This window comes from Corticium candelabrum, chromosome 4 (genome assembly GCF_963422355.1).
Source record: "Corticium candelabrum chromosome 4, ooCorCand1.1, whole genome shotgun sequence".
Lineage (NCBI taxonomy): Eukaryota > Metazoa > Porifera > Homoscleromorpha > Homosclerophorida > Plakinidae > Corticium > Corticium candelabrum.
In genome coordinates, this window is record NC_085088.1 from 2,403,931 (window position 1) to 2,416,430 (window position 12,500).

The 12,500-nt window shown below is 39.5% G+C and overlaps 3 protein-coding genes and 1 long non-coding RNA gene across 4 annotated transcripts in view; 3 read left to right on the forward strand and 1 right to left on the reverse strand.

Annotated features, from left to right (window-relative positions):
• LOC134178589 (coiled-coil domain-containing protein 113-like) overlaps positions 1-454 on the forward strand; it is a 6,103-nt gene extending 5,649 nt beyond the window's left edge. The window contains exons 11-12 of the mRNA XM_062645462.1: positions 126-176; positions 234-454. Of these exons, the coding sequence (XP_062501446.1) occupies positions 126-176; positions 234-365 (183 nt within the window). The 3' untranslated portion in view covers positions 366-454. The remainder of the gene's footprint in view (positions 1-125; positions 177-233) is intronic.
• A 1,511-nt stretch (positions 455-1,965) lies between these two features.
• Positions 1,966-11,016, forward strand: LOC134179035 (uncharacterized). Its single transcript, XR_009969754.1, has 5 exons — positions 1,966-2,184; positions 2,252-2,378; positions 2,441-2,532; positions 2,707-2,896; positions 10,969-11,016. It is a non-coding gene; the product is annotated as an uncharacterized LOC134179035 (long non-coding RNA).
• Positions 3,266-4,353, reverse strand: LOC134177917 (collagen alpha-1(XVII) chain-like). The gene has a single exon (XM_062644693.1). The coding sequence runs from the start codon at positions 4,351-4,353 to the stop codon at positions 3,280-3,282; it is 1,074 nt and encodes a 357-aa protein (XP_062500677.1). The 3' UTR covers positions 3,266-3,279.
• An 11-nt stretch (positions 11,017-11,027) lies between the features above and the next one.
• Positions 11,028-12,500, forward strand: part of LOC134179034 (coiled-coil domain-containing protein 113-like) — a 2,018-nt gene continuing 545 nt past the window's right edge. Inside the window, exons 1-5 of the mRNA XM_062645940.1 lie at positions 11,028-11,043; positions 11,101-11,202; positions 11,450-11,569; positions 11,723-11,816; positions 11,882-11,950. Of these exons, the coding sequence (XP_062501924.1) occupies positions 11,730-11,816; positions 11,882-11,950 (156 nt within the window). The 5' untranslated portion in view covers positions 11,028-11,043; positions 11,101-11,202; positions 11,450-11,569; positions 11,723-11,729. The remainder of the gene's footprint in view (positions 11,044-11,100; positions 11,203-11,449; positions 11,570-11,722; positions 11,817-11,881; positions 11,951-12,500) is intronic.

The following is a 12,500-nucleotide window of genomic DNA, read 5'->3' on the forward strand; positions in this document are numbered from 1 at the left end:
CAATTGAGTATGCCTGTAGTATAAAACGGATGCTCGTTGAGAGTGTCTGCCAAATGTTGAGAAATTAAGAAAATTGTTGAAACTACAGACTGCTTGTATGCACAGTTAATGAGTTTGTTTTTCAGGTTCTTGACTATGTGAGTGAAAGGGCAACTCTGTACGAAATACTGAAGACGGTAAGGCTCTCGTCTGTTTGTGATTCGTTTCGATTGTTGACATGTTTGTTATCAAAGGTGAGAAGTTGGGAACGGAAGGTAGAGATCGCTCAGATGGCACTGAAGACCCACAAGAAAGAATGGAACCGTCTACGCAAGCATAGTTATCAGTTGAATCCGTGGAATGCTCTAGAGGGCATTCCATTGTAAGACCGTCCATGTACACTCGTTTGTCAAGTCAGAACGAATGAGTGACTAGAAAATTATAGTTGCAAAATATAATAAACACGTGGACTGTATTGACGCTGTGTGCGTGTGCTTGTGTGTTATTATTTAAAGTTTAATTAAATAAATTATATGATTAATTGACGCTGAGAGTTCCAAACTTGGCTTATATATCCGGGATATTTAGTCTAAGCAAACCGGACTCCAAAGCAGGCCGCGATTTAAAATCTCGCCCGCTGCTGTTGCTTTTTAAATAAAACTGTTAAGCTCGTAGACTTTAGTTGAACTGTGCAATAGGTTTGCTATTATTTTGTGTTTGGTTTAGAGACGAGGTTGGGAGTTTCAGATTCGCGCAGTTTGTATATCCGGGATATTTACTCAAAGCAAACCGAACTCCAAAGCAAGCTGCGATTATAGTCCAAGCTCATGTCGAGCCTACTCACGCGCTGCTGTCGCTCTACTTTTTCCAAGACACTTCACTTTTCTTTTTCGTCACGATCAGCGCCGTCTCATCGTATTCGACGTCGTCTTTGGCGATTTCTACTGTCGAGCGGTTTGTTAGGCACATGCGTGGGCGTGACCTATTTTCTTTCATGCGAACGGAGAGAGAGGAGAAAGATTCTAGTGACTTTCCAAGGAGCCGGGAGATTCTTTAGGTTAGACCTGACGTATTTAATTGGTTGTGTGTGATGTAACAGACGGCTGATGGTCACGTTTCGTTCATCTGTAGATCACTGAAGGTTGGCATGACAATATCTATTGATTATTGGTTGTCTACATGGAGACTAACAGAGGTAATCGGTAATGAAGTGATAGTACAAGTTGTTGGTATTATTTTTAATTTTTGTTTTGTTGTCATTGAAATCAATTATTGAATAATTGTTTGGTGTTCTTGTGTGTGTGTGTGTGTGTGTGTGTGTGTCTGTGTGTGTGTGTGTGTGTGTGTGTGTGTGTGTGTGTGTGTGTGTGTGTGTGTGTACATGTGTGTGTGTGTGTGTGTGTGTGTGTGTGTGTGTGTGTGTGTGTACATGTGTGTGTACATGTGTGTGTGTGTGTGTGTGTGTGTGTGTGTGTGTGTGTGTGTGTGTGTCACTGTGTGTGTGTGTGTGTGTGTGTGTGTGTGTGTGTGTGTGTGTGTGTGTGATGTTGTGGTTGTTTGTTGTTGATGTTCCAGGTTGAAGAGATTTTCCAATTAGAGTTTGGTCGCTCTCCCGAAGAAATGTTTCACGAGTTCAATTGGCAGCCCATTGCAGCAGCATCTCTCGCTCAAGTCCATCGAGCCATCACTCACGATGGACATCATGTAGCAGTCAAGGTAAACAAGATTTCAAACATAGAAAAATCAACACAAAAAAATCAACTCTAATGCATTGCTCTACTCAACCCCATACTATTGTACAGGTTTAATACATTGATTTACGAGATCGTTTTCCTGGTGACATTTTTGTCCTTCATATTCTCATGAAGTTGGTATCCTTCATGCATCCCAAGTTTACGCTTGCTTGGGTGTTGGATGTTAGTGTTTATCTATTGTTGGTATCTTGTGATCTACAGTGCAGGATGTTGATGTATTGTGTAGGAGTTGCGGGATACTTTGGTACATTGGAGCCAGCTCTGCTGTCGAACACAGAGATGTCTAGACGGCTTTCAGATGTTGAATACCTGCCTGTTGGTTCTTTCCTTTGGTGTATTTGAAGGCTTGCCAAACACTCAGACCACACAGACACAATGGAATTGTGTGTCCAGACTGGTCCACCTCCAGTTTTACAAGTGATTTGGTAGTAGCCGCTGGAATCATGAATTGGTTTGTCTGTTTGTCTGTCTGTTATGTTGTGTGTTGATTGTCTACTACCTACTGTTTATTGCTCTAGTTTAGCACATCATAACAACATCTGCATGCTTCCCATTTCTAGTTCTCATCAGAGTGAAACATGGAACAAAACGTGATGTTGAAGTCGTACTGCTTGACCATGGACTATACATGCATGTCAATTCAAGGTACAACATGTTATTACTTGGAGCTCAAATGTTGGTTATACGTCACTTACTGTGATGTTCAGTGATAGGAAGGAGTTATGTCAACTGTGGAAAAGTATTATTTTGAAAGACGAGGAGGGAATGAAACAGCACAGTTTGAATTTAGGAGTAGAAGGTTTGTTGTACACACACACACACACACACACACACACACACACACACACACACACACACACACACACACACACACACACACACACACACACATACAACATACATACTGCATCTGTTTGTCAACACTTTGTTTACATGTTTGTTATTGATGTAGTTTCTCTTGTTTTTTTTGTAGAATATTTTTTCTTTGCTCAGATGTTGATTCAAAGACCGATTATTCGAAATAGTGGTAGAATGAGATTTCTTACGAAGACGACGTTGACTAAAGAGGATGTTGATGAAATCAGACGTGTCATACAGAAACACATGGACGTTGTTGTTCAAATACTCAGGAAGTTACCGTCATCGATGTTGCTGGTATTCAGGTGATGTGTGTGTGTGTGTGTGTGTGTGTGTGTGTGTGTGTGTGTGTGTGTGTGTGTGTGTGTGTGTGTGTGTGTGTGTGTGTGTCATTGTGTGTGTGTGTGTGTGTGTGTGTGTGTGTGTGTGTGTGTGTGTGTGTGTGTGTGTGTGTGTGTGTGTGTCATTGTGTGTGTCATTGTGTGTGTCATTGTGTGTGTGTGTGTGTGTGTGAGTGTGTGTGTGTGTGTGTGCATGTGTGTGTGTGTCACTGTGTGTGTGTGTCACTGTGTGTGTGATGTTTTTGTTTTGGTTAAATTGTTTACTTGAAATGCCACTCAAGCCGTAATTGGTGAGACTTTGTAATTAGTATAGTCAAATGATTGTTTACTAATAATCTATGTGTACTTCATGCTGCCTTTCCACAGTATCCCAAGTGACAAGCAGGTGCATTAGGTAAGTTATAAACATAATAAGAACCACAGTTAATGATTTGAACAGTAACCTGATTTCTACAACAGTTATTGCCATAGTGAAAACACACTGTTTGTGACACATTCTGACCAATAACAATTGGATGTGATCCTTTCAACCATCCTGGCCCACCTGTTCCACAGTGTTGGAAAGATGGACATCTCTCCAGCATAGCTCCACCGATTGTAGGGCTAAACCTGTTCCATCCTGGTTGAAATCCGTGTTTGTTATAAGAGTGACCTTCATAGTCACAATGACTACCAACTGTATCTCTATGTTGTGATACTTTCCTCCAAGTTTCATTTAAAACACGATGATTATGAGAGTAACATGGACTGGGTAGTAGTAGGTCACTATTTACACCTTTGTCTCCTTTCCTTCCCTTTCCTCCTTGTATTCCTGCTGCACCTGGTGATCCTTGATCTCCCTTTTCTCCTCGTTCTCCATTCATTCCCATCTCACCTTTGTGTCCCATTTCTCCTTTCTCTCCTACTCCCTTTGGACCCTGTTTTCCAGATGATCCTTTTGCTCCACAGACACCGGGAAGCCCTGGAACTCCTTTACCGTCTCGTCCAGGTGATCCTTTTGGACCAGCAATGCACACAGCTCCTGACGGTTTACACAACTGTTTTATTGCTAATGCAAATGCAGATGCAATTCCATCTATAACTGGTGATTGTTTTGTTAAAGATTCAGATCTTGTGTTTCTTTGTTTTTCCTGTGAAGACAATAGAATGTTAATGTCTTTTGTCATCTGACTTGTTGATGATTGATCGTCTTGCATTTCTGCTACATTTCTCTGCAGCTCATCAATTTTCTGTTGCAATTGTGCAACTTGTTGTGTGTGTAGACTGTTGAGCTTCAACCACACAAATCCTGTGAACATCAAATTGATAAGAAAAGAAGAGAACAAGATGATGATGATGATCCAGTTGCACTTGAATGTTGATCCATGTTGATTGGAAAGCAATGAGGACGAGCTTATTTCTTTATTGTCTTTGTTCCTCATAACTGCATAAACATGAAAAATAGTTCAGTGCAGTGTCTATCAGACTAAACTGACAGGCACAGTCTTTGATGCTAATTTTGTAGCATATACTATTGTATTGGATGATGTTCATCATTCCAAGTTTCAATTTACAGTTTTAGGAAACCAAACTTAGGATACACTTCATACGGCATTTGAAGGACAACCATAACTAATGAGTGCAGGCAGTGATGGTCAGTTGGGTGCTACTTAATTAATTGGTTACAACTTATTTACTTAGTTATTTCATGTCATTGGTTGGAAGAAGATTGGAAATGGAAGCAAATGGGCATTAAACATCTAATATCCTGGTGTATCCGTGATGACCAGGTCTTTTTTACAGCTTGTTTGCTGTTGAGATTTTACTTGTTTTAGGACCAAGCTGCATGGCCTGTGTGTGTCACATGAGCCGAGGCTTGTGCAGATGCTCACTGGAAGGGAGGTCAGGTTGTCTACTGATTGAAGCAGAATGGTGCACATGTCTTGCAGCATATGGCATGCAGTGCCAATGGACATGGTGGCCGAGCATATGTAAAGCGGGTACTGGAATATTCCCATCATCAGTGAGCTTTTTAGCAGAGAAGCCACCTTTTTAGTTTACAGGTGGACTCAGCATGTAAGTGCAATGACAAACAATCTTTTAGTTTCAATGACACAGAACTCATGAGATCTTCATTTTACTTGAGTCTAAATTTTATAGTTCAAGGTTAGATTGTGTGTTTATTGAAGTGTTTGTATGAACTAAACACTCTTGAGAAGGTGCAATCTGTAATTTGTAGATCTTGTCTATTAGCTAGTCGAGGTGGCACAGACCGTGCTGCTATTGGACAAGAACACAGTTTGCTGCTATTGGACAAGAACACAGTTTGCATTCACGGGCATGCTGCTTGCTCCAGTTACAACAGCAGAGCATGCACATGTGTCAAAGTAGTGCTCATATCTGAAAGGAGAATGACAACTTTGGGAGCAACAACAGTCTCTGATTGTAGGAGGCCAAGCTATAGGTTTTCCATCAAATCTATTACTGACAACAAGACAGACAATTCAAACAATGTAGATGTAGCAAGTATACGACTTGCAACAGTTGAAACCCAAAGCAAGTGCCAATGGATCTATTGTGCACATACACTGTACTAGTCAGGAAGTAGATGTGTCCACACGTTAACACGAAATCACCAATAGACTGAGTTACTCTACATAGACATACCTGGAGAACACAATAATACAGTAGATGAGGATGAAAACGCAAGAGAAACGGAGCAGCAGAGCTCAGCTGAGAAAATGATGCAATAGTCAATTACTAACAGGTGATGATCAGATGACGTCAATCATCCAATGGGTGCCTCTAAAATTTATACACGTATTAGCAACATATCCTGTACATTTATATGTACTACTAGCTAGTAGGTTGTCCTGCTGGATGTACAAGGATTTTTTAAATAAGGGGTATCTGTTGTATGACATCTTTTTTAGTTGATCTATTGCACATTTATGAAATTTCTATCAAGTTTCTGGACACATTTATGACTGTTTGCAATCAAATTTTATGGCATTCTACACATTATTCTTTGAGTGATGACACTGAAGAAACATGCGTGATTGAACATTACAATTAAGGGATGAGTGCAGTAGTAAATTAATTAAGGATTGCTGTAAATAAAGACATTGTAATCAGTGGGTAACAACATTATGGTTTCTAAACTGGACGATTGCCACTTATCATTACACTGAATTCAGTTCATTAACTTTGGATGGTTAAAACCTTTCTTATTCATCATACTGAAATCTAAATTACACTTTAAACTTATTTTACTGTCAGTTACTATGAAACATTTGGTTTTAGTTTTACCATGGAAATTGGGAGTAACCCTGAAGAAGTATTATATAAGCACAATAGGAAAACAACACAAGCACTTATGATCAGGTGATCAGAACGTTACAAGCAAACGGCTTCACAGCTTTATGATCCACAGTTAATTAGACCATCTAGCAATGAAGTGACATACAAGGTGCTCCATGTGATCAGTACTGATGTGTCTACAACATACAAACTCTTGTTTGTTTGGCAAAATTTTAATTCATGAAAAGCTTTGCTGCTAAATTACTGAACCTTTTAGAGACCTTTTTATATTTGAGATATTGGTGAGTTATTATGTAAAAATACGTGTCCACATCTCCTCACTATCTCTACAGTATTTGCATACTATAATTCTTTATGGCAGGTTGTGTGGTTAAATTGAGTAGCTTGAATGTTTAACACTTTAGTCTCACTTAAAGAGAACATTTTAGGAATTGATCAAAATGAGTTTACTGTGATTGTTAAAATAGTTTGTGAGACAGTTTAGTCAAGTGTACATGCATTTTGTATTTACATGTTTACATAAAGATAAGTTTATATGGGGTGGAGATTAACTGTAGGGTGATTTGGATTTGCGGTCATTATCACTGCTGGGAAGTCAAATTGCCTACATAGGGGTACACAGTGTGTGCGTGTGTGTGTGTGTGTGTGTGTGTGTGTGTGTGTGTGTGTGTGTGTGTGTGTGTGATGATTTTATGGGTAAACAGTTTACTTGAAATGCTACTCAAGTCATAATTAGTGAGACTTTGTAATTAATATAGTCAAATGATGGTTTACTAACAATCTATTGTTATCAAGCTGCCTTCCCACAATATGCCATGTTACAAAAAGGTACATTAGGTAAGTAATACACATAATAAGAACCACAGTTGATGACTTGAACAGTAATTTGACGCTGACAACAGTTATTGTAGTAGTGAAAACACACTGTTTGTGACACCTTCTGACCAATAACAGTTGGATGTGATCCTTTCAACCATCCCGGGATGTATGTTCCACAGTGCGAGTCAGTTGGGCATGTTTCAGGCATAGCTCCACCGATTGTAGGGCTACCTCTGTGCCATCCTGGTTGAGATCCGTGTTTATTACAGTAGTAACCTGTTTTTTTGTTACAATGGTTACCAACTGTATTTCTATGTTGTGATACTTTCCTCCAAGTTTCATCTAAAACACGATGATTATGAGGATAACATGGACTGGGTAGGCTATCGTTTACAATTTTGTCTCCTTTCCTTTCCTTCTCTCCTCGTATTCTTGCTGCCCCTGGTGATCCTCTATCTCCCTTTTCTCCTCGTTCTTCCTTCATTCCCATATCACCTTTTGGTCCCATTTTTCCTTTCTCCCCTACTCCCTTTGGACCCTGTTTTCCAGGTGATCCTTTGCTCCACGGACACCGGGAAGCCCTGGAACTCCTTTACCGTCTTGTCCAGGTGGACCAATTATAGTCAAACTGTCTCGTCCAGGTGATCCTTTTGGACCAGCAATGCACACAGCTCCTGACGGTTTACACAACTGTTTTATTGCTAATGCAAATGCAGATGCTATTCCATCTATAACTGGTGATTGTCTAGTTGAAGATTCAGATCTTGTGTTTCTTTGTTTTTCCTGTGAAGACAACAGAATGTTGACGTCTTTTGTCATCTGACTTGTTGATGATTGGTCGCCTTGCATTTCTGCTACATTTCTCTGCAGCTCATCAATTTTCTGTTGCAATTGTGCAACTTGTTGTGTGTGTAGACTGTTGAGCTTCAACCACACAAATCCTGTGAACATCAAATTGATAAGAAAAGAAGAAAACAAGATGATGATGATGATCCAGTTGCACTTGAATGTTGATCCATGTTGATTGCAAAGTGATGAGGAAGGACTAATCTCTTTATTGTTGTCGCTCATGACTGCACACAAATAATGATCAGTTCAGTGCAGTAACTGTCAATATCAGACTGTATTAGCCTAGACAGAGAAAATCCAAACAGCAGTCTTTACTTGGTAATACGTCGTGTTGTCACGTGATGGGTCACAACTTGCAATGAGAGCAAAGTCGAGTCGTTGTGTCGACCTCAAGCAGCAGATCAAAACTGAACCCAACCAGGCTGTGATTGTACTGTATTATATTGTACAGTACATATGCTTAGTTGCATTGTAATCGCTTCCTCTTCCGTAATTATTTACATTCCGTCTAATTTTGTGGTCCACAATGGTTAGTAGGTTCCTCTCTTATCTATTACAATCCCGGTTACAAGTACCTGTTGTCTATAAATGTGTTCTAGACACGGACAAACAGTTACGTACATCTTCACAGTTTGCAGTCTAATGCAATAACACACACATGAAAACATTTCTAGTTATAGAGTGTTCATACATTTCTGAGTCTGCATATCTGATGATATATTACATACTCAGCTTTTGTTTACGTAATGCAGCTCATGTAATACTTGTCCACATTTCCTCGCTATCTCTACAGTTTTGCATAGTGCTTAAATTTATGGCAGGTCCTGGATGACTTGAGTACCTTGAATGTTTAACACTTGAGAGAACATTTAGCAGTAGATCAAACTGATCGAGTCTGCTGTGTTATTGAAACAGCTAGCATACCAATTAAAACAGTCTACTGTACGAGTGCATGCACCCACTTTGTATATAACATAGACATGTTGTTTTGTTTAATTATAAGAGGGAAGAAGAATGAATCATAATAAACATTGATTGCAGTTGACGAGGTAAAAGAGATGTCATTTGTCATTGTCTATCTCAAGATGCTTTTCCACAGTATGCCCTGTTACAATGAGGTACACTGGGTAAGTTGTATACATAATAAGAACCACAGTTGATGACTTCAACAGTAGTCTTATGAAGACAGCACTTGCGTATGTAGTTAAAGCAGACTGTTTGTGACACACGTTGACCAGTAACAGTTGGATGTGTTCCATTCAACCATCCTGGAGCAGATGTTCCACAATAATTAAAAGTTGGGCATGTTTCAGGCATAGCTCCACCAATTATAGGACTAAACCTGTACCATCCTGGTTGAAATCCATGTTGGTTATTAGGGTGATCTTCGTAGTCACAATGTGTACCAACTTTATATTTGTGATGTGATACTTTCCTCCATGTTTCATTTAAAATGCGATAATTATGAGAATAACATGGACTGGGTAGTAGTAGGTCACTATATACACCTTTGTCTCCTTTCCTTCCCTTCTCTCCTTGTATTCCTGCTGCACCTGGTGATCCTCGATCTCCCTTCTCTCCTTGTTCTCCCTTCATTCCCATCTCACCTTTTGGTCCCATTTCTCCTTTCTCTCCTACTCCCTTTGGACCCTGTTTTCCAGATATTCCTTTTGCTCCACGGACACCGGGAAGCCCTGGAACTCCTTTACCGTCTCGTCCAGGTGGACCAATTATAGTCAAACCGTCTCGTCCAGGTGGACCAATTATAGTCAAACCGTCTCGTCCAGGTGATCCTCTTGGACCAGCAATGCACACAGCTCCTGACGGTTTACACAACTGTTTTATTGCTCCTGCAAATGCAGATGCAATTCCATCTATAACTGGTGATTGTTTAGTTGAAGATTCAGATCTTGTGTTTCTTTGTTTTTCCTGTGAAGACAATAGACTGTTGATGTCGTTTGTCATCTGACTTGTTGATGATTGATCGTCTTGCATTTCTGCTACATTTCTCTGCAGCTCATCAATTTGCTGTTGCAATTGTGCAACTTGTTGTGTGTGTAGACTGTTGAGCTTCAACCACACAAATCCTGTGAACATCAAATTGATAAGAAAAGAAGAGAACAAGATGATGATGATGATGCAGTTGCACTTGAATGTTGATCCATGTTGCTTGCAAAGTGATGAGGAATGACTAATATAAATCTCTTTATTGTCGTTGTCGCTCATAACTGCATACAGTTGGAGATGAGTTCAGTACAGTGGTTATCAGACTGTATCACTGTAAACAGAGAAAATCCAAACAGCAATCTTTGTACTTGCTGTAGGTAATCTATGTTGTTGTCACGTGATGAGTCCGTCTACACTTACAATGAGAGGAAAGTTCAGCCTTTGTGTCGACCTCGGGCAGCAGCAGATCAAAACTGAACAACTAGGCTGCAATCGATTCATTAAGTAGTTGTCTGTGACCGTTTCTTCCGTAATTATTTATTATACATTCCGTATTATCCGTGTTGATCTCCTAGTCTTAATCAATTACACCCACATTATCCAGTGGCTGTGCTCTCAACAGATAAACCCTTTTAACATCATCGTTTGCAGTCTAGTGCAGCAAAACAGACATGAAACATTTCTTTCTATTTAATATTTGGACATTGCTGGTGATAAACACGAGGCTGTTGTGTACGTAAGTATCAAAGTGTGCACACAAACACGTACAGCTCACGTGCAGTCATGTGATCGAATGGCAACTTGTATGCCAAGTTGATAAGCTTATAGACGGGAGTGGAGAGTAACGGTTTGTGAAAGATGACTTGTATATGGCATGATGGCATGAAATCAGCTGGGAGTCGATCTACAGATGGCATGGTATGACATCATTGCCTTACATTTACTTTAGACAGAAATGTAAAGTGATTTGGATTTGTGGTCAGTATGACTGATGGGAAGTCAAATTAAATTGCCTAAATAGGGACATGGTGTGTGTGTGTGTGTGTGTGTGTGTGTGTGTGTGTGTGTGTGTGTGTGTGTGTGTGTGTGTGTGTGTGTGTGTGACATTCCATTTGCTACAGAAACATGAATCAAGTACGAGCTGTCAACAAAGAACTGGGTACACCTGCAGATCGATACGTAGTAATGGTTAGACGGTATGCACAACTAATTTACACACATTTAACATCCCATAATTCGTTCACATGATTTAGTGCAATTGGTGGGATACTAGATGACAAAGAAGGAAACAACAATAGACGGCTACATCATCTCCGAATAGCATTTAAACGATTCAAGTTCAACTGCAGACTCAGGTAAGCAACACACACACACACACACACACACACACACACACACACACACACACACACACACACACACACACACACACACACACACACACACACACACACACACACACACACACACACACACACACACACACACACACACACACACACACACGGCATAAATGGCAGACAGGTGGGCAAGTGGTCAGACACAATGCCACCACACAAGCCTGCCATCTTCTCTCTGTATTCACTATGGTTTGTTGTGTAGATACTCTGATCTACACAACATCGTTTAAACTCGTAGTTGACTGTGAGCTATCTGCGTTTGCTGGCATTTCTCGGCAGAGCACCGGCTGATATCAACCACTATCTTGACCAATCATAAGACGTAAGAAAATTCTAATCCTAAATTTAGCAAAAACAAGCAACACAGTCACACTATTAATTATTGTTGTTCAAAATTGAATTTTTGATGAATAACAAACAGTTAGTCGTGTGGGAGGTCGATGTCTTTAAGACATGATGAGATCTGCTGTGCTAGTTGTCCTATGGAATCCGAGCACTTAAAAGCCGAAAGCAAGAGTCGAAACGATCAACTAAGGAAAAACGCCATCGAAGTAGAGGCAGTTGAGCAAGTAAGCTCATCACACCTCCAACATCGTACTGTACAACATGTATAACGCATCTATTCATTGTGTAGGAGAGACAAAAGGCTGACCATCTCAACAGACAGCTACAACAGCAATTGGGTGACTACTGTGTTCCAGATGTAAGAAATTAATTAAATAAATAAATAAATAAATAAACAAATAAATAGATAAATAAATAATTAAATAAATAAACAAATAAATAGATAAATAAATAATTAAATAAATAATTAAGTAAATAAATAAATAATTAATTAATTTAATTGAATAAATAAATAACTAATTAAATAAATAAATAAATAGTTAATTAATTGATTGATTGATTACATACATAAACAGGTGATCTAGTTAATTAAGTGTAATGGTCACAAAGCACTTGACACAATATAGGCTTTGATCGCTTGCAATGGAATTACATAGTAGGCAGATTGCTGATACAGAGAGATGGTAGAAATGTGTAAATTAATTAATTAATTAATTAATTAAATTAAGACTGTGGACCGTTATGCACTTGAAACAAGCCAGTCTAAAGTAAAGTGAATAGACAATGTCAAGCACAGTGCATGGCTGCTTGTCGCTTTACACACAGAACTCAACTTATAAATGGTCTATCTAACGCGTGTTAGTGGGTGAGCAATGTAGCGTGCGTTAGTAGATGGTCAAATTTGTATG

What these genes read in the sequence shown, in the direction of transcription:
- LOC134177917 (XM_062644693.1), bottom strand. Translation starts at nt 4,353, where the DNA reads ATGAGGAACAAAGACAATAAAGAAATAAGCTCGTCCTCATTGCTTTCC.